This window comes from Molothrus aeneus, chromosome 11, assembly GCF_037042795.1.
Source record: "Molothrus aeneus isolate 106 chromosome 11, BPBGC_Maene_1.0, whole genome shotgun sequence".
In the NCBI taxonomy this organism is placed as follows: domain Eukaryota; kingdom Metazoa; phylum Chordata; class Aves; order Passeriformes; family Icteridae; genus Molothrus; species Molothrus aeneus.
The window spans coordinates 20,491,854-20,511,430 of NC_089656.1; the positions used below are offsets into that span (position 1 = coordinate 20,491,854).

The 19,577-nt window shown below is 67.1% G+C and overlaps 4 protein-coding genes across 5 annotated transcripts; 3 read left to right on the plus strand and 1 right to left on the minus strand.

The window, feature by feature from the left end:
* Positions 1-1,337: 1,337 nt before the first annotated feature.
* Positions 1,338-5,498, plus strand: HAS3 (hyaluronan synthase 3). The gene is made up of 4 exons (XM_066557402.1): positions 1,338-1,400; positions 2,193-2,813; positions 3,305-3,406; positions 3,488-5,498. Exons 2-4 carry the CDS (start codon positions 2,193-2,195, stop codon positions 4,409-4,411), a joined length of 1,647 nt encoding a protein of 548 aa, XP_066413499.1. The 5' UTR covers positions 1,338-1,400; the 3' UTR covers positions 4,412-5,498.
* On the minus strand, positions 5,314-6,959 carry CHTF8 (chromosome transmission fidelity factor 8). 2 transcript variants are annotated; one of them, XM_066557404.1, is made up of 4 exons: positions 6,950-6,959; positions 6,436-6,475; positions 6,242-6,359; positions 5,314-6,173 (listed from the first exon to the last, which is right to left on the minus strand). In XM_066557404.1, the coding sequence occupies exons 2-4, from the start codon at positions 6,456-6,458 to the stop codon at positions 5,958-5,960; spliced, it is 357 nt and encodes a 118-aa protein (XP_066413501.1). In that variant the 5' UTR covers positions 6,459-6,475; positions 6,950-6,959; the 3' UTR covers positions 5,314-5,957. The 2 variants fall into 2 exon arrangements, with proteins under 2 accessions (XP_066413501.1, XP_066413500.1); XM_066557403.1 differs by lacking the exon at positions 6,950-6,959 and having other exon boundaries at positions 6,436-6,571.
* Positions 6,960-7,070: 111 nt separating this feature from the next.
* UTP4 (UTP4 small subunit processome component) lies at positions 7,071-11,935 on the plus strand. Its single transcript, XM_066557372.1, has 16 exons — positions 7,071-7,267; positions 7,594-7,785; positions 7,870-7,954; positions 8,035-8,124; positions 8,308-8,516; positions 8,638-8,809; positions 8,895-8,986; positions 9,346-9,442; positions 9,631-9,695; positions 9,795-9,917; positions 10,021-10,180; positions 10,414-10,520; positions 10,748-10,843; positions 10,972-11,157; positions 11,237-11,347; positions 11,709-11,935. Exons 1-16 carry the CDS (start codon positions 7,109-7,111, stop codon positions 11,823-11,825), a joined length of 2,061 nt encoding a protein of 686 aa, XP_066413469.1. The 5' UTR covers positions 7,071-7,108; the 3' UTR covers positions 11,826-11,935.
* Positions 11,936-12,464: 529 nt separating this feature from the next.
* SNTB2 (syntrophin beta 2) lies at positions 12,465-19,416 on the plus strand. Its single transcript, XM_066557437.1, is given in 8 exon segments — positions 12,465-12,496; positions 12,498-12,985; positions 16,220-16,430; positions 16,815-17,025; positions 17,537-17,679; positions 17,789-17,985; positions 18,063-18,244; positions 18,439-19,416. Coding segments are annotated over 8 exon segments (1,557 nt in total). The 3' UTR covers positions 18,532-19,416.
* Positions 19,417-19,577: the final 161 nt, after the last annotated feature.

The following is a 19,577-nucleotide window of genomic DNA, read 5'->3' on the forward strand; positions in this document are numbered from 1 at the left end:
ACTGTACTCACACCACAAGATTGCTGAAGAGTTTGGGGGCTCCCTCACCACAGGGTCTGAGGATGGGCCCCTCTGGTGTGGCACCAAGAGCCCCTCTCCATGCTCAGGAGGGGCTAAGAGACCCTGCAGGGTACCTGGCTGGGACCACCACTCACCACTGCGTGCTCAGGGATACCCCAACATCAGAGTCACCTCCTCCCTCCAGGCAGGGCAGTCCCCATGAGCGCTGCAGCACCAAGGGCCCCATTCCTGCACCCCACAGTGTGGGAGGAACAGAGTCCTCAGGGACCCAGCTTGGTGGCCCCTTGCTCCCCTGGCAGCCCAGCCCCACTGTGCACAGCCCCATTTCCCACCTGCCCTGTGTCCTGCCAGGTGTGGGGTGTCCAGCACCCCCTTCCCTGCAAGGCTGGGAGTCCTGGCCATGTCCCCAGCCGGGGTGCTCCTGCTGCAGGGATCCCCTTTCCCAGCTCCTGGTGCTCGGAGTCTCCGAGCCAGCCTCGGCATTTCCTCACACCCAGCTCCCAGCACAGCAGGACACAGCTGGGCTGAAAAACCCATAAGTGCTGAATTTGAGCCCCGAGTCGTGGCTGTGCCTCCTACAGACTCGGAATGGCCCCTCCAGGAGCTGGTTGTCCCCTGCCATCGGGCCAGCACAGGGACAAGGTGCTGCTGTCCTCGGGATGCCCCTGGTCCTGCCCTGGCACCCACTGGGCACGGGGACAGGGTGACACAGGTGGCTTATGCCGCGGGGGCACACGGTGGGACAGGAAGGTGACGCGTGGGTGTCATCAGAGGGGTCCCAAGAGCGGGGCAGGGGGAGATGGAGTGGCCGGTCCCTGTCCCTCACCGGTCACTGCCTTGGGGGTGACAGGGTGACACCCTCCCAGTGCCTCCTCCACCCCGAGCGCCTGCCGGGGGTCCCTGGGGCTGGCTCCGTGTCCTGCCCGCACCTGATGCCGGTGCCGGGTGATGGTGATGCCGGTTCCGGTGCAGCACCGGAGCCGCTGCCGGTGCCGCCGGTATAGCAGCCGTGCCGTAATGCCTGTGATGGTGCCAGTGCCGGTGCAGCGCTGGTGCTGCTGATGCCGGCGCCGCCGGTGCTGCCGGTGCTGCCGGTGCCGGTCATCACTCCCGCAGTGCGGGGCTGGGGCCGGTGCCAGGTCCTGCCGGTGCGGGGCGGGTTCCCGGGGGTTGCGGGCGGAGCTGGAGCCGGTGCCGGTGCTGGTGCCGGGGGCGGTGCCGGCGGTGCCGGTGCCGGTGCCGGTGCCGGGCGGGGCCCCCGCGGGCTGCGGGCGGTGCCGGCCCCGCCGCGGTATAAAGGGGCCGCACGGGCCGGGCCGGGCGCACAGCGGCGGCGGCGGGTGGGGAGCGGCGGCACCACCACCACCGGCACCTCCACGGTGAGTCCCGGTCCCTCCTCCTCCCTCCCGGCCCGCTGGTGCCGGCTCGGGGTCCCCCGCGATGCTGGGAGCCCGGCAGCACCGGAGGCTGCGGGGCCGGGGGTAGCGGGAGCCGGGAGCGCCGGGGGCTGCGGGACCGGGAGGAGCCGGGAGCGCCGGGGGCTGCGGGACCGGGGGGAGCCGGAGGGGGCTGCCCGGGAGGTGCCGCCGGGGTCCCTGGGGCTGGCTCCGCGCCCTGCCCGCACCCCAGCACGTGCTCGGGCACCCCTGACCTGCCCGCACCCCCTGCCCGCGTCCCGGTGCCTCCCCTCAGTCCCGTCCTGCCCGCGCTGTCCGTCCCATCCCGCAGCGGGCGGGGGTCTCGCTGCTGCCGTCCCCGCAGCCGGGGGTCCCCTGCACACGCTCGGGTGGCGGAGGGCTCTGGGCGGCCGTGATTTCCCCGGGGACACCCGGTCCCTGACATCCCCGTGCCCTTCCCTGTCCTCCAGCCCAGCCATCGTCTGCGAGCAGCCGTGCTCCTGCTCGGGTGGATGGGGGTGCTGGCACCGTGCTCGGTGGGGTACCTGGGACCCCTGCACCTCACCTGGCACACACAGAGCGGGGTGTGGGGGACCCCCGCACCTCCTCTGGCCCCGCGGAGGCACTGGGAAGGTGTCACCCCCAAACCAGTGGCCGGTGAGGGACAGGGTGGCCGTGGGGCAGCGGAGGAGCAGGGCCACCCCGCTTTTGCATTCCGGGTGACCTGATGGGGAGGATGTCCCCGTGCCCTGATGGCGCCCCGTGTCCCCCCAGATGCCAGGGAGCCTCTCCACGGCCCTGCGTGTCGTGGGGACCAGCCTCTTCGCCGTGGCGGTGCTGGGGGGAATCCTGGCCGCCTACGTCACAGGGTACCAGTTCATCCACACGGAGAAGCACTACCTCTCCTTCGGCCTCTACGGGGCCATCCTGGGGCTGCACCTCTTCATCCAGAGCCTCTTCGCCTTCCTGGAGCACCGGCGCATGCGGGGCGAGGGGCAGCCGGTGCGGCCGGGGCGCTCCGTGGCCCTCTGCATCGCCGCCTTCCAGGAGGACCCCGACTACCTGACGAAGTGCCTACGCTCCGTCAAGCGCATCGCCTTCCCCGACCTCAAAGTGGTGATGGTGGTGGACGGGAACGGCCCTGACGACACCTACATGCTGGACATCTTCCACGACGTGATGGGCTCCGAGCACTCCGGCAGCTACATCTGGAGGAGCAACTTCCACGCCTGGGGCGAGGGGGAGACAGAGGCCGGGCTGCGGGAAGGGCTGGCCCGAGTTCAGGCACTGGTCCGCAGCAACACCTACTCCTGCATCCTCCAGAAGTGGGGCGGGAAGCGGGAGGTGATGTACACGGCCTTCCGGGCGCTCGGAGACTCCGTGGACTATATCCAGGTGGGTGCATGGGCTGGGGGATGTGGGCAGTGAGCGTCCTGGGCAGAGGTGCCCCGGGAATCCCCAGTAGCACCTGGGTGCCTGGCACTGGATCTGGCCCCATGCACTGGCCTAGAGCCACCAGGGCTGGGGGCTGCACACACTGGGGTGGCTGAGGTGTTGACTGCTGCCCAAGGGTGTCCCATCAGCTCCTCCTCAGCACATGGCTTGCTGTGGTGTCATCCCGTGGGACAGTGTTGCACGAAGTGCAAGGTCCCCACATGTGGTGACTGGAACAGGTCCTCCCTCAGCGTCAGCAGCCAGAGATGGGTGTCCTGGGCAGCGGTGCCCCAGTACCACCGGCTGCTCTGCTCCCCTCCATCGCCTGCCGGTCTCCGGGGCTCTGCCTGGTCTCGCCGTCCGTGGCTCAGGCTTGCCTGGCTGTGGGCTGGGCTGTCTGCCGGGCGCGCGTGGGCGGCGGGAGCGGGGCTCCACATTCCCTCTGCCCCCAGGTGTGTGACTCAGACACGGTGCTGGACCCCGCCTGCACCGCCGAGATGCTCCGCATCCTGGAGGCCGACCCCCACGTCGGCGGCGTCGGCGGTGACGTCCAGGTACCCTGGCGTGAGGGAGGGCAGGGCTGGGGGCCCATGGGGCTGCAGCGCTGCCGGGGCTCACATCCATCCCCTCCCCAGATCCTGAACAAGTACGACTCGTGGCTCTCCTTCCTGAGCAGCGTGCGGTACTGGATGGCCTTCAACGTGGAGCGCGCGTGCCAGTCGTACTTCGGGTGCGTGCAGTGCATCAGCGGCCCCCTGGGCATGTACCGCAATGCGCTGCTGCAGCAGTTCCTCGAGGACTGGTACCACCAGACCTTCCTGGGCAGCAAGTGCAGCTTCGGGGATGACCGGCACCTCACCAACCGCGTGCTCAGCCTGGGCTACCGGACCAAGTACACGGCTCGCTCCAAGTGCCTGACAGAGACGCCCACGCGGTACCTGCGCTGGCTCAACCAGCAGACCCGCTGGAGCAAGTCCTACTTCCGCGAGTGGCTCTACAACGCGCTCTGGTTCCACAAGCACCACCTCTGGATGACCTATGAGTCGGTGGTCACCGGCTTCTTCCCCTTCTTCCTCATTGCCACCGTCATCCAGCTCTTCTACCGCGGCCGCATCTGGAACATCCTCCTGTTCCTGCTGACGGTGCAGCTGGTGGGCGTCATCAAGGCCACCTACGCCTGCTTCCTGCGCGGCAGCGCCGAGATGATCTTCATGTCCCTCTACGCCCTCCTCTACATGTCCAGCCTGCTGCCCGCCAAAATCTTCGCCATTGCCACCATCAACAAGTCGGGCTGGGGCACCTCAGGGCGCCGCACCATCGTGGTGAACTTCGTGGGGCTGCTGCCAGTGTCGGTGTGGGTGGCGGTGCTGCTGGGCGGGCTGGCCTACACCGCCTACAGCCAGGACCTCTTCAGCGAGACCGAGGTGGCCTTCCTTGTCTCAGGTGCCATCCTCTATGCCTGCTACTGGGTGGCCCTGCTCACCCTTTACCTGGCCATCGTTGCCCGCCGCTGCGGCAAGAGGCAGGAGCAGTGTGGGCTGGTCTTCACTGAGGTCTGACCGTGGGGTGGTCCCGTGCCAGGGTCATCCCGGTGCCATGGCCACCTGACGTGTCAGGGTAACCACCGCCGTCCCCTCTTCCCCGTCCCGGAACCACCAGGTGCTGGGGTGATCCCACGTGCTGGAGTGAACACCCCCAGGCCCCTTTTTCCCAATCCCGGAGCTGCTGGGCAGCGCTGAGCGCTCCCAACCCTTGGCATTTCTCATCAGATCTTGAAATCTTGCTTTTATTCTCTATTAAGGTGCAAACTTTTCCTATCCTTTCCTTTTTCCATCCCAAGCTGGCCACAGAGAAGCTGAGCCAGGGCTGCCCATCACCCAGCCAGGTGCTGCCAGCTACATCCCAGCTGTGCCCTATGGAGCATCCTGGTGTGGAGCGCTGCTGGCCGTGCTCCCCACACCCCACTCCAGAACCTTCCACCCCTCGGTGCTTTTACAGGGATTTCAGTCCCACCTCTGTGGTGCTAGAGCACTCCCCACCCCAGGACACACAGTGTGTCTACATGGTGCCAGCACTGCTGGCTGTGCTGCCTCTGCCCCACGGCTGCGTGCGGGCACGTACCCATGGGCAGCCCCCCAGGCCTTTCGGGGGTCTGGCTGCTCCAGGAGGGCAGCAGGTTGCTTCAGCTTTGCCAAAGAGCCAAGGGGGGGATCCTGGCATGGAGAGACTGGGAAAACTGGGGGGCTGTGTGCCGGCCGGGGCATTGCTGGAGACCCTCTGGGGCTGTGTCATGCTCTGGCCACCCCACGGCCCCATCACTCCCACCCCGCTACTTTCCCAACAGTAGGGAGATGGGGATTTAGGCAAGGTGCTTCCCAACTTTCCCCTCCCCAGGGAATTCACCTGTGGGTCCTTTTTTCAGGACTTGGATAAAACCCCCTTTCTACGACGGAGCTTTTAGCTGGTTTTTGTTTAATTTAATACAAGGTTTTTTAGAAGACTTTTGTAGCTCTTTGGTATTGTTGCAGATGGTTTGTAAATCTATTTATTTTTGAACCTGCCAGGGGAATTTTTTTCCATATTTCGGGTGGAAAAGGCTGGTTTTTATATCCTGACGGAGTTGTGGAAATAAAGACTTGAAGTGAGGACACGTGGTGTGTTTTGGGGAGGGTCCCTGAACCCCCTGCCCAACTTGAGGGAGGTTGGTCCTGAGTCCCTGCATGGCACTGGTGTCCCTACAGCTGCAGGGAGCGGATGGAAGGAGACATCTCCACTCTGGCACCTCCATGGATCCCTGGGACCTGCTGTACACTGTGGACAGCCCCTGGGTGGGACACCCCTGCCCAGGCTCACAGGAGGTCCCTACCTACCAGAAGCCATGGCCCTGGGGTGATCCACAGCATCTGTGGCCAAGAGCTTGGTTGCTCTCTGAAAAGAGTCATTTTGGAGGTGACAAGTGACCCAGGAAGGGCTCTGGGTGCCCAGACACAGGACCCAGCAGTGCCAGAGTCCCCTGTGCAGGACAGGGATGAGGTCCTGGATCTCCCCAAGTCCCTGCTGCTTTTTCTAGCAGCAGATCACAGTTCATAGCCCACATCCTTCCCCTCAGACCTTCCTCGGCACGTGGGTGATGATGGGCTTGGGGCGGGTTTTGAAGAGCAGTTTGGTTTTGATGAGGGCAGTAACGGTGTAGTGGCTGTGGGGCCCCACGGGGCTGGGCTGGGAGGCTCCTCCCTGCTTCACCAGCACAGCAAACGGCTTCTCCAGCTGCACCACCTTCCCGTAGAGGATGTGGTGACCCACGATGAGCACAGGGACGCCCTGGGGAGAGCGGAGGGTGAGGCTGGGCTGGACTGTCCCAGGCAGGTCCCACTGGTGTCCAGCCTCACCTCACAGGTGTAGTGCAGGTCTCCCAGCAGGCTCCCGGCCAGGTCCCCGCTCTGACGGGGCTCCACCTCGCCCTGCAGCTCCAGCAGCACCCACTGTGCCAGGGCCCCGGTGCCACCGCTGGGGGAGACATGGGGAGGGTCACCCGGGCCCCAGCAGGCACAGGGGCCACGGGGACGGGACCCATGGGGCTCACCTGGAGATGACGATCTGCACCATGCCGGGCCTGCCAGGGGCTGCAGAGACACGGTCAGGACAGGGGCAGCGGGGAGGGGAGCAGGAGCCCCTGGCCCTCCCCATCTGGGGGCTCCAGGATGAATTTCCACCCCCGGGCCCCACAGACCCCGTTCTGGGCCCACAGATCCTGAGATCCTCTCCTCCCAGGCCCTATAGAATGTCCCCAGGCCCTCCGGTCCCCCAAGGTCCCCCCAGATCCAGCCGCAGCCGCCATGCCCAGAGCCCAGACCCTTCCCCTCCCCGAGGCCCCCAGGCCCAGACCCCCCTGCGGGCCCTGCAGCCTCCCCCGGGCCCTGCGCCCCCCGTGCCGCCGCCCGGTCCCGCGGGGCGCTGGTGCCCTCCAGCGGCGCCGGTGCGGCGGGGACGGCCCGGGGCGGCCCGGCCGGGTCTCTCGGGGCCGGACCCCTCCCGCCTGCACCGTGCGCTCGCCCCGCGCCGCGCCCCGCTCCCGCCGCCCGGCTCCGCTACCGCACCCGCCGCCGGCCGCGCACGAATCTCCCGCCGCGCCGCCGCCGCTTCCGCTTCCGGTTCCGCGCGGCCCCGGGGCAGCTCCGGTTCCGGCGCGCCGCGCGCACGTGGGGCGGAGCGGGAGCGGAGCGGGAGCGAAGCGGCGCCGGGGCCGGCGGAGCGCCATGGGCGAGTTCGAGGTGCACCGGGTGCGGTTCTTCGGGCTGGTGCCGGCGGGCGTGCGCTGCCTCGCCTGCCACCCCCGCGGCTCCCGCCTGGCCCTGGCCCGCACCGACGGCGCCGTCGAGGTGTACAACTTCGCCGCCAACTACTTCCAGGAGAAGGTGAGGGCGCCGGCACGGGATGCACCGGGCCTGTACCGAGCCGTACCGGGCTTTATCGAGCTTCTACCGGCCGCGTACCGAGCCCGTACGGGGCGTGCTTGGTCCTTCCGATCGGCACCGAGCCTGTGCTGGGCCTGTACCGAGCCGAGCCGGGCCGTGTCGAGCCGGGTCCAGGCGTTGCTTGGCCCTACGGATCCGCACCGGGGCTGTACCGGGCCTGTGTCGGGCCTCACCGAGGCTGTACCGGGCGTTATCTGGCCCTGCCGATGCGTACCGGGTGGTACCGGGTGCTCCCGGTGCCGCGGTGTGACCCGGTCCCTGCGCAGGTGATCCCCGGGCACGAGGCGCGGTCGGTGGAGTCGCTGTGCTGGGCGGCCGGGGACCGGCTCTTCGGGGCCGGGCTCGGCGGGGACATCACCGAGTACGACCTGTCCGGGCTGAGCGCGGCCCGCGGCCTGGATGGCGGCGGGGGACCCATCTGGAGCATGGTGGCCAACAGCACCGGCACCCAGCTGGCGGTGAGTCCCGCCGGGAGCGGCGCCGGGGCCGGCGGCACGGGGAGAGGGTCCTGCTGAGCCCCGCGCTGATCCCGGCCCCCGCAGATCGGCTGCGAGGACGGCTCTGTCAAGATCTTCCAGGTGGTTCCTGGGGGGATCCAGTTCGAGCGGAACCTGGACAGGCGGAAAGGTGGGTCCTGGCTGCAGCACCGTCCCTCCGGCTGTCCCCGTGACTGTGGGCTCTCACACGGAGCTTCCCTCCCTCCCCAGGCCGTGTCCTGTGCCTGTCCTGGCACCCCTCGGACACTCATATCGTGGCCGGCTCCATCGACTTCTTTCGTGTGATTGACGTCACTTCAGGTACCTCCTGTCCCGGGAGCAGCCCCATCCCATCCCATCCCATCCCATCCCATCCCATCCCATCCCATCCCATCCCATCCCATCCCATCCCATCCCATCCCATCCCCCAGGGCCACCGGCACCCACTGGCCCTGCCAGGCACCGGGGGATCCCCTGGCCCCTCCCAACCTTCTTGCACTGCAGGCCAGACGGTGCAGAGGGTCATGGTGAACCACCACGTGGAGAAGGCCAAGCGCGAGTGCGTGGTGTGGGCCATCGCCCTCCTGTCCAGCGGCACCGTGGTCAGCGCCGACTCCTTTGGGAGGGTGCAGTTCTGGGACTGGGAGCAGGGCACGCTGGCAGAGTCCCACACCGTCAGCACCTCGGCCGTGCTCTCGCTGGCCGTGTCACAGGTGGGTGACACCTACAGGTCCCCCCTGGTTGACAGGGAGCAGGAGCTGCTGCACTCTGCCTCCTGGCAGTGCCCTGCTATTGTTCCCAGTCTGCTCCCACAGCGCCGTTTCCCCTCTGCAGAAGGAGGACAGCATGATCGTGGGCACTTCGACCGGGGCCACCTACCATCTGCAGCTGCTGCCCGTGAGGCTGGGCGGGCTGGAGAAGCGCTGGGTGCGGACCAAGCCCTTCCAGTTCCACAGCCACGACGTGCGGGCTGTGGCGCACAGCCCCACCGCCCTCATCTCTGGGGGTACGACTGCCCTGCCGGGGGCACCGGGACTGGGCAGGGTCTGCCCTCCCGGTACCGGCCGGGCTGATCTGTGCTTGGCTTCCAGGCCTGGACGCCCAGCTGGTGATCCGCCCGCTGATGGAGAAGGTGCAGAAGAAGAGCTACGACGCAGCGCTCCGAAAATTCACCTTCCCCCACGTGAGTGGTGCAGGGACTGGGGGCTTGGAGCTGGTGGGGCTGGCAGGGCTGGATCTCCCTGCCCCTCCAGGTGCCCTCATTACCCTGCCAGGGTTCCTTCCCTGTGCCTGGCTCCCTCCTCTGCCCCGTTGTGTCTCCTTTCCTGGTACATCTGGAAGCTCTGCCAAGGAGCAGTGCAAGTTGTCAGGCTGGTCTTTCTGGTCCTGCTGGGTCTCCATCTCCAGGCTCCCATCCCACGGACCTGATTTCCCTGCTCTCCCCCTGCTCAGAGTCACCAGCACCCCAGGGCATTCCGGCTGTGCCCCAGCCCGTTGTGCCCAGCTGTGTGTCCCTCACATCCTGCCTGTTTTTCCACGCAGCGACGCCTCGTCTCCTGCGCCAGGAAAGCCCGGCTGCTCCTCTTCCAGTTCTCCCAGTACCTGGAGCTCTGGAGACTTGGCTCCACTGAGGAGACCGGTGAGTCACAGGTGCAGCTCTCCGGTGTTGGCTCCCTGGCAGAGCCCAGGCTGCCAGCAGGATTTTGGGATTGAGCTGTCCTGGGCCTCAGGGGAGGGTCTGGACGCTCCCCCAGGATCCCCAGCTGCTCAGAGAGCCCGGTGTGGTTTCCCCACTCTCACTGGTGGTCTGTGTGGTTCCTTCCCCAGGAAAGGACGGCGAGGTCCTTCCCCTGTGCCGGATGCCTGAGCACCTGGTGCAGCTCAAGAGCAAGGTAGGGCTGAGCGGGCTGGGGTGCCCCTGGGGTAGCTGAGGGGTGTGTGCTGGGCTCTGGGGGTCCCTTGGGCCTCCCTGAGTCCCGTGGTGTTCCCAGGGCCCGGAGCACATCTACTGCAGCTCCATCTCACCCTGTGGCACCTGGCTGGGCTACTCCACGGCCTCCCGCTTCCAGCTGTACCGCGTGCGCTGCGACGGAGACAGCGTCAGCCTCAGGAAGGTCAGAGGCTGGGGGGCTGCGGGGGCTGGCCTGGCCACTGTCACTCGTGGGGATGTGGGTGGCAGTGGAGTGGCTGCCAGAGCTGCGTTCTCCCCGCTGCCAGGTCCCCAAAGTGCCCAAGCTCCTGCCCCCAGCCTACCAGCTCCAGTTCTCTGCCGACTCCGAGAGCCTCTTTGTGGCCTCTGCCCGAGGATCTGTCCACGTCTTCCAGCTGCTGGAGCCGGGGGGCTGCAAACACCTGCACACGCTGCGGCCGCCCTCAGGTGTGGGCTGGGGGGAGCTGGGCTGGGGCTGGGGGTTCCTGGGCTCTGCATCCCCCTCCCCTGCGGGTGCAGAGAGGGGTGTCCCCCTTTCCTGCCCTCAGGGGTGTGTGAGTCTCTCCGGGGGGTGTTTGTGCCCTCGTGGCCTGGCACTGGGCAATCAGGGGGCATGTGGGGCTGGGTGTCTCTGAGGTTTGGAGCTGCCAGCACCCCTCTGAGCCCGAGGCTCTCTGCAGGCTGCTCCGAGGCAGTTTACCTGCTGGCACCGAGTGCGGACGGGCACTGGCTGGCAGCTGTCAGTGGAGACTGGGCCATCCACATCTACAACCTGAAAAGCTTCAAGGTGGGCCTGGGAGTGACCCCCCAGCCTTAGGGGACACGGGATGGGGAACTCAGCAGGCACTGCCCTGCTGGGAGCCATCACTGCATCCCTGGAGCAGGGCTGGGGTGGGTGTGGGGTGGGAAAGGGGGTCAGAGGCAGTCCTGGAGGTTCTGGTCAGGGTGGGTGTGTGGGAGAGCTGTCAGCAGTGGCCCTGGCAGGTCCTGTCAGTGCACTGTCCCCTCCTGCAGCATCACTGCGTGGTGCCCAACTATGACTGTGCCGTATCTGCCCTCGCCATCCACCCCAGCACCAACAACCTCGTCATTGCCTACTCGGACCAGCAGGTAGGAGCTCTGCTAGTCGAGCTCTCGTGGTCCTGCTCCCTTCCCTGTCTGGCTTGCCTCGCGGCCCTGGCTGGAGCTGCTGGCAGGAGCAGACAGCCCTGAGCGTGTCCCTGCTGTGCTCCCTGCAGCTGTTTGAGTTCAGCATCCCCGAGAGGCAGTACACGAGCTGGAGCCGTGCCGTGCAGAGCCGGGGGCTGCACCGCGCCTGGCTGGAGCGGGACTCACCCATCACTCACATCACCTTCAACCCCAAGAACCCCTCGCACATCCTGCTCCATGACACCTACCTGCTCTGCGTGCTCGACAAGTCCCTGGTGAGCGGGCGGGAGGGCTGGGGGTGCCGGGGGGCTCCTGCAGAGCCTGACCCGCGCTCTGCCTGCTGCCCTCCCGCAGCCCCTGCCCGACGACAGCGCCCTCCTGATGAACCAGAGCACCCTCAAACAGCTCCCAGAGACCGCCAGGAAGAGGCAGCTCCACGCCTTCAAGATCTGCAAGAAGTTCCAGGTGGGTGATGGTGTTGGGGAGCGGGGTCAGGGAGGTGCTCAGCTCTGGAGAGGGACTTGGAACAAGGGTATGGACACGACACAGGGAATGGCTCCCACTGCCAGAGGGCAGGGTTAGATGGGATAGTGGGATGGAATTGTTCCCTGGGAGGGTGCACAGGCCCTGGCACAGGTGCCCAGAGCAGCTGTGGCTGCCCCTGGATCCCTGGCAGTGCCCAAGGCCAGGTTGGACAGGGCTTGGAGCAACCCGGGACAGTGGGGGGTGTCCCTGTCCATGGCAAGGGGTGGAATGAGATTCCTTTAAGGTCCCTTCCACCCCAAACCATTCCCTGATTCCACGACTCCCATCTCCTGCCTTGCAGCCACTGCTCTTCATGGATCTGCTGGACAAGAGCTGCCTGGTTGTGGTGGAACGACCCATCATGGACTTCAAAACCCAGCTGCCTCTGCCTGTCCAGCAGAAGAAATTTGGCACCTGAGAGCAGAAGAAGCCACTCCACCTTCAGGAACTGTCTCTGTGCTGCCTTCCTGGGGCACTGTAAGAATTTTCTTAAGGTGCTGTCGGAATAAAACCTCACAGTTGTGTACATGCCCAGGCTCAGGGCTCATTCCTGTTGTCACTCCACCATCATGTCATCATGATTTTCATATCCTTCCAGTTCTCCTCCCCGGGGCGCGAGGACAAGGTGACACCCCAAATTCCATCCCCTTTCTCTCACAGTGTCTAATCCCAGTGTTGGCTTCTCTCTCCCCAGTGAGCCTGTGGGTCCGTGGGTGCTGCCTGGGGCCGGGGAGCCTCATTCCCTAAGGACGGGGGTCTGGAGGTGTTGCGTGGGGCAGGGAAGCGACATTCCCCGAGGATGGAGGGAGAGAAATCGGGGATCCCCGGAGAACACGGGAGATTTAAAGCGTAACTCGTGAAATAAATCGCAGCGCGCCAAACAAATCTCAGCGCCAGACATGGCGCGGGGGGCGTGGTTTGTTAAGCCACGCCCTTCACCACAGCCAATCACAGCGGCGGCGGCTTAGCCGCCACCTCTCTGATTGGTGGCAGCGGCGGTGGGGGCGGGGCGGCCCCACCCCGTCCTCCCGCGCCCCCGAGCCTACCGCAGCGCGCCATGCGGGCGGGGGCGGGGCCGCAAACCGCGCCCTCCGCCAGGCCACGCCCCTTCCCCGGTGACCGGCGGCGGCGGCGGCGGCGGCGGCGGCATGGCCGTGTGGACCCGGGCTTGTAAAACGGGGCTGCTGGAGCTGCTCCTGCGGGAGCGCTGGGTCCGCGTGTCGGCGGAACTGACCGGGGAAACGCTGAGCTTAACGGCGGAACCGGGGACCGGCGATCCGTCGGTGGTGAACGGCGTGGTGAACGGCAACGCGGAGGCGGCGGCACCCGGTGGCGTGAGGAGGGTGCGGGTGGTGAAAGCGGAGACGGGAGGGCTCGGGATCAGCATTAAGGGAGGTCGGGAGAATCGGATGCCGGTGCTGATCTCACGGATCTTCCCGGGATTGGCGGCGGAAAGGAGCGGAGCGCTCCGGTTAGGCGACGCCATCCTCGCTGTTAACGGCGTCGATCTCCGCGATGCCACCCACGATCAAGCTGTGCAGGCGCTGAAGAGAGCCGGCAGGGAGGTCATCCTTGAAGGTAACGCTTCAACCCCTTCCTCTCCCCCCGAATCCCCGGTGCGGGCCCCCGGTGTTCTCCTGTCCCCTGCCCCGGTGCTTCCCCGCCGTTACCGGCTCCCACCACACCTCTCTGCCGCTGTCACCGGCCTCCCGGACCCCCTTTGGGTCCCTTTTCCGGGTGTGGGACGCCACTCCCCCACCCCAGTCCTGGCACATTTCTGTGTCCCCCCCAAAGCCACGGGGGGGCCCCCAGGCACGGGGACAGGGACTGCGGTGTCCCCCCTGCTCGGGCTGTTCCCTCTGTGGCAGGATGGGGACCCCTCACAGCTGGGGACAAGGACAGGATTGTGATCACTGATTGTTTTCCTCCACGACAGACTTGGGTCCCTCAGAGACAGATCAGGGGTCCCCCAGGACAGACTTCTTGTCCCCTGGCTGTGGCGTCCCCCCGAACAGGTTGTCCCCTATCTCTGGTGGCAATGCCCAGGCTGGTTGAGTGTCCCGAGGGAGGGCTGCGACCCGGGGCGTTGGTCCAGGCTCTGCCCCTGTCCCTGAGGCTCAGCCCCCGCAGGCTCGGTGTCCCCGGGCCCTGTGCCCAGCACAGCCGGCTCGGGGCTGGCCCGGCAGAGCCACCGGCTCCTGCCCGACCTGTTCCTGTTCCCAGCAGCCCGACAAGCTCGGGCAGGACCTGCCCAGCCCGGTGGCACAGCACGGGGCTCGTGCCACGGGGCACGGCGAGGCCACCAGCCCCCGTGCCGTAGGTCAGGGTGGGCTGTGCCACAGTGCTGTGGTGCCACACACACTGTCCTGGTGTCCTGGCACGTCCGTCTGTCCCCCGCTGTGTGAGGCTGCTCCATGGGCACGGTGCCTGTTGGGCACGGTACAGGGATGGGCACTGCTGCTTTGCCACACACTCCTGGCACACTGCAGTGGCACGAGGGGACATGGCTGGGCTCCCTGGTGTGGGCACAGCTGGCTCGAGGTGCTTGGGCACGGCTGGGTGCCACAGGGGCCGAGGTGGAGCAGCAGGGTCGGGCTTGGTGCTGTGGTTGTGGGCTGCTGTTGAACACAGCGAGGGTCCCCACAGGACCCCGTGCCTGGTTCAGCACGTCCTTCCTCCTGCTGCCTGTCCTTCCTCCTGCTGCCAGCCGTTTGATCCTGTCCCACAGGAGCTCCAGCCCTGTGCTGTGTTTGTCCCTCGCTTCCGCCACGGGCACGGGTGCCGTGGCAGACGCCTCTTCCCTTCCTTTCCCTTACTTTCTCTTCCTTTTCTTTCCCTTCCTTTCCCTTCCTTTCCTTTCTCACTGTGCTGGGCACAGCTGCTCCAATGGTTCTGGTGGGACCATCCCGTGGTCAGCTGCTATCAGCAGAGCCCACAGAGGAGCTGGTGGGGGACCTGGCCGTGCCATCCAGCCCCATCCCTCCTCACAGCCCTGGAGCCATGACCACCCTGGCAGGTGCCAGAGCTTCTCCTGGGCCCTGTGCCAGTGGTGGAGGGGAAACCATCAGCCCTGCACGGCATCTCCGTGGGGCTGGTGTCAGTGTCACCCATCCTGGGGGCTGGGTTGGCCTCAGGGCCCACGCCAAGCACCTCCCCGGGCACCCACAGGCCCCGCTGGCTGCCCTGGGGGAAGGGAGCCCTTCCGCCCCGCGGGCAGCTGTGGGTGCAGTGCGGACCCTGGGCACTGCCAGGGGCACGGCCGGGCACAAGCCTTGGGAAGGCTGGTGGTGTTCCCTGCCGGCTGCAGGGGCTCGGTGAGCCCCGGTGAGGCCGGTGTGCAGCCGGCAGTGCCGTGGTGCAGCCGGAGCTGCCGCCTTCCTGCGGCGGGACAGGCCAGGGGCGCAGGCGACAGCTGGGCTTCCTCTGTGGTGAGCGTGGGTGGGGCGGCAGCGCCTGTGCCGGGGTGGTGGTGCTGGCCCTGCCAGGGCGGCAGTGCAATTCTGTGCTGGTCACCGCCTCCACAGAAGCAGGAGGGGTGGTTGCAGGTGCCCCCAACCCCTGGCACAAGGTGCTCCGTGTCCTGCCTGCACCATGGATGCATCCCACTGAAAACAGAGCCAGTTCTGCTGCCCCCACCATGAGGACACAGTCCTGGGTCACTACGGGGCACCCACACTCCTGCCGAGCTTGGCCTCTCACCCTCCTGACTGCACTGGGGTCAGTGCCTGCACCGCAGGCTCGCTGTGAGCTGCAGCCCCGCGTGCTGAGCTCCCTCTCCGTGCTGGAGGCAGCTGCCCACATCTGGCAAACATCTGCCGAGCAGCCCCGCAGCGGGAGCTGTGCTGCTGCCCGCGGCGCTCCCCGCCCGGCCCGGAGCGGGATTAGGGGTGTGGGACGGCGGTAATCCCGGGATCAGCGCGCCGGCAGCAGCTAATATTAACTCCTGTGCTGCCCACAGCAAGGGCAAGAACCTCGTGGCTCAGCAGAGCCGGCGGGAAGGCGGGGGCCGTTGTCTCCTGCCCAGTTCCATCCCTGCCGTCCCTTCCTTGCTCCCCCTTCCCGCTCGCAGCCCCGCAGGGAAGGATTGGCAGCAGCACAGCCTGGGCCCCACCATCGGTGTCACTCCCCCTCCAGAGGGCCTGGCTGTGGCATTGTGCCGGCTCCAGGATCCTTTCACCCCTGGTTTCCCGGTGCTGAGCAGCCTATTTGCTGTTTGGTTTGGTTTTCCCTCTCACTGCCCCGTCTCTGTCCCCAGCGCGTCCCTCCCTCGGCCTTGGCTGCCGGGGCCGGGCGGGGGTCCAGGGCTGCTGTCAGCGGGGCGGTGCTGGGCTGGGACACTCCGGGGGGAGCAGGAGCTGGAGCTGGTGCCTCCTTCCTTCCTTCCCGGCCTGGAGAGGCGCGTGGAGCCGGGATGTCTTGGCTGCACACCCTCCTCCTCCTCCTCTGGCTGCCGTCGGGGCGTGAGCAGCAGGGCCGGCCCAGCATCGCCGGCAGGGCTGGAAACTTGGCGGGCACAGCCCTGGCTGGGCGGGATGGGACCAGGATGGGCTGCAGCCTGACCTCCTGCCCAGCACCATTGTCCTGTGGCGCCTTCCCCTTCCTACACCCGCGCCGGCAGCAGGGATGGATGAGCTGTCAGCCCTGTCCTTCACTCGGGACATCCCTGACCCGGACAGGGTGGGACCCCCCCAGGACACTCCAAGCCTTAGTGTGGGAGGGTCACATTGCCCTATCAGATCAACCCTGGGGCACAGGGCTGAGGTGTGGGGTGCAGGACCCTCCCCAGGCCTGACTGTGCCCCCCTCCCCACAGTGAAGTTCATGCGGGAGGTGACCCCCTACATCAAGAAGCCATCGCTGGTGTCAGACCTGCCGTGGGAGGGGGCGGCCCCGCAGTCCCCCAGCCTGAGTGGCAGCGAGGACTCGGGGTCCCCCCAGCACCAGGGCCCCCGTGACCGCAAGGTGATCCCCCTCAAGATGTGCTTTGCTGCCCGGAACCTCAGCATGCCCGACCTGGAGAACAGGTGAGGACAGGGGCCGCCGGTGGGGGGGACCCTGCTCCCCAGAGACCCCAGGACAGGACTGGGTCTGCCCACCAGTGCCAGTGTGAGGGACCCTGCACCCCATGGACACCCTGGGCACAGCTAGGGGCTGCCCCTCGCTGAGGCCATGACCCCCTGCTTCACCCACTGAGCTATGGAAGGACACTGCAGAGGGTTTGGCCAGGGCCAGGGCTATGCCATGTTCCCTCCCAGCCCCCTGGCAGCCCCTCTGCCTTAAAATGAGTGCTAAAAGCCCTGGCAGGTGGAAATGCACAGCAGAAGCCCCAAAGCAGTGCAGCCAGTTTGCAGCGCAGGGCCCAGGCAGTGCTGGTGTCCCACCCTGGGCCGTGTCCCCGTCCCCTGCAGGCTGATCGAGCTGCACTCTCCGGACAGCCGGAACACGCTGGTGCTGCGCTGCCGGGACACGGCCACGGCCCACGCCTGGTTCAGCGCCCTGCACGCCAACATCACCGCGCTGCTGCCCCAGGTCCTGGCCGAGCTCAACGCCACGCTGGGCTCCGGCAGCCCCACGGCCGGCGGCCGGGAGGTGAAGCACATCGCCTGGCTGGCCGAGCAGGTACCACTGATGGGATGTGCCGGGGGGCTCCCAGGGACAGCAGTGCCAATGGGATGTGCCGAGGATGCCACTGGGGCTGTGGATGCAGCCAGAGAGCCCAGCCTGGGCTCTGGCTCTGCTGCTCTCCCATCCAGCTGTGCCCCGGTGATGGCAGCATTTCCTGTGCCCTCAGCCCCTTCTCCCACTGGGATTTTCCAGATGGAAACCCTCATCACACCCTCCCTATTCCATGAATTTACTGCCTGAGAGCTGCAGCCAGCCTGGCAGTGTGGTGGGCAGGACCCCTGGGGGCTGCTCCTAGCTTGGTTTCCAGGATGGCAAACCAAGGGGAGGCGGGATTGGGGATGTGGGTAGAGACTCTGGCTCTCACTGCTCTCTGTGCCCATCTCTGTGGGTGCTGTGGATGCTGCCTGGCAATGGGGAACCACTGCCTTGGGCTCCATCTGCCCGTGGGCTCAGGGCCGGGTGCCGGGGCTGTGGCACACCCCTCACGGTGCCCCGTGCCCGGCAGGCACGCCTGGACGGCGGGCGGCAGCAGTGGCGGCCGGTGCTGATGGCAGTGACGGAGAAGGACCTGCTGCTGTATGATGGGATGCCCTGGACCAGGGACGCCTGGGCCTCGCCCTGCCACAGCTACCCGCTGGTGGCCACCCGGTGAGCTGGGCTGGGGGGCCGTGGCTGTGCCTCAGGGCAGGGGTGACGGGGTGACACGGTGCCAGCACTGCCATCGTACCCCTGACTCCGGCCATGCCTTCCCCTGCAGGCTGGTGCACTCTGGCTCCGGGCGCCGCTCGCCCGCGCTGGGCTCGGAGCTGACGTTCGCCACGCGGACGGGCTCTCGCCAGGGCGTGGAGATGCACGTGTTCCGCGTGGAGACCCACCGCGACCTGTCGGCCTGGACGCGCGTCCTGGTGCAGGGCTGCCACGCCGCCGCCGAGCTCATCAAGGAGGTGACCGTGGGTGAGTGCCGCGGTGCTGGGCCCCCCATGGCTGCCCCCGGCCCCCTCCGGGACTGACGGCAGCGGCTGTGCCCGCAGGCTGCACGCTGGGCGGGCAGGAGGTGCAGCTCTCCATCCACTACGAGGGCGGGTTCACCATCTCCCGGGACGAGCCGGGCTCCAGCGTGCTCTTCCGCTACCCCTACGAGCGGCTGAAGATGTCTGCGGATGACGGCATCAGGACCCTCTACCTGGATTTCGGGGGCCCCGAGGGCGAGCTGGTGAGGAGGGGGCAGCCGGGCTAACCCCTGGTTTGGGGATCTTCCTCCAGGGGAGCCCCTGCTTCCTCCTGCTTCCCCCATCCCTGCAGCATCCCGGCTGCCCAGGCTCACTGGGTTTGGCTGGTTGGAGCCCCCAGCCCTGCAGTCCCCGGTGGGATGTGGGGGGGCTGACACCACTCTCCATCTCCCCCCAGGCGCTGGACCTGCACTCCTGCCCCAAGCCCATCGTCTTTGTGCTGCACACCTTCCTCTCGGCCAAAGTCACCCGCATGGGGCTGCTGGCATAGGTGCCCCAACCCCCTCGCCCTGTCACCACCAGCTGGGGGTCACAGAGGGCCCCCCAGCCTCTCCTGCCCCATCGGTGCCTTGCTGGGACTGGGATCGCTGCCCTGAGAGCCGCCGGGAGTGTGGAAGGACGGCTGTGGGGGGCCAGCCCCTCCTGCCCCACGGCTGCGCTGCCGTCCCCCAGTGCTGGGGGGTCGGGTTACTCACACCAGCTTTAATCCCCCCGGGGCTGAAGCCATCGCTGATCTCACCGCCTGTGCCTTGGAGCGGGGCCAGCCCGGGCCCCCTGCCTGGGGGACCCCTCGTGCCCCCAGCTCACCTCCAGGGGAACCCGTGTCCCCCTGCCTTGGGGCTTCCCACACGGGGCAGGGCTGGGGCTGTGGGACCCCCCATTGCTGCATGACAGGGTCTCCACGCCCTGCTCAGGTTGAGGGGACACGTTTGTCTTACCGGGGGCACTCAGGGGTGCAGAGGGGGTGCTCTGGCACAGGTCCCGGTCCCTGGGGCTTGGCCTCCCCCCCATGCCCCCCAGCAGTGCCCCCCGGATCTCCCAAAGGCTGAACAAACGCCGTGTCTGTGCCCGGGGCTGCAGGGACCCTGCGGGACTGTCCCTCCCCCGGGGCAGGACATGTAGATTGATGCACTTTTCGCTTTTTGTACTTTCCCTCCCCTTGGGGGCAGCTCCCACACCCTGCGGGCTGGGGGCCCCAGGTGGGACCTCCAGGGCTCCCCCCTCCTGCCGGGACCCCCGCACCCCCCGGGCAAACTCCTGCACGGTTCTCTGCTCGGGGGGCTCTGGGGTCCTGTGGGGTGCTGGCTCGGGTGCTGCCCCCCCTCCTTCTATTTTTGTATTCTTTGTAAATCGCTATTTATATCAGATTGCCTTTTCCAGGGGCTCCGGGTCTCATTTTGAGTCTGGTGTGGGGATGGGGGGAGGAATGAGGGTCTCTGGGGGAGCTGGGGGAGTCTCTGGGGATAATGGAGGGGATGGGGGGTCTCTGGAAGGAGTGGGGGAATCTCTGGGGTGGGGTCTCTGTGGGGATTTCTG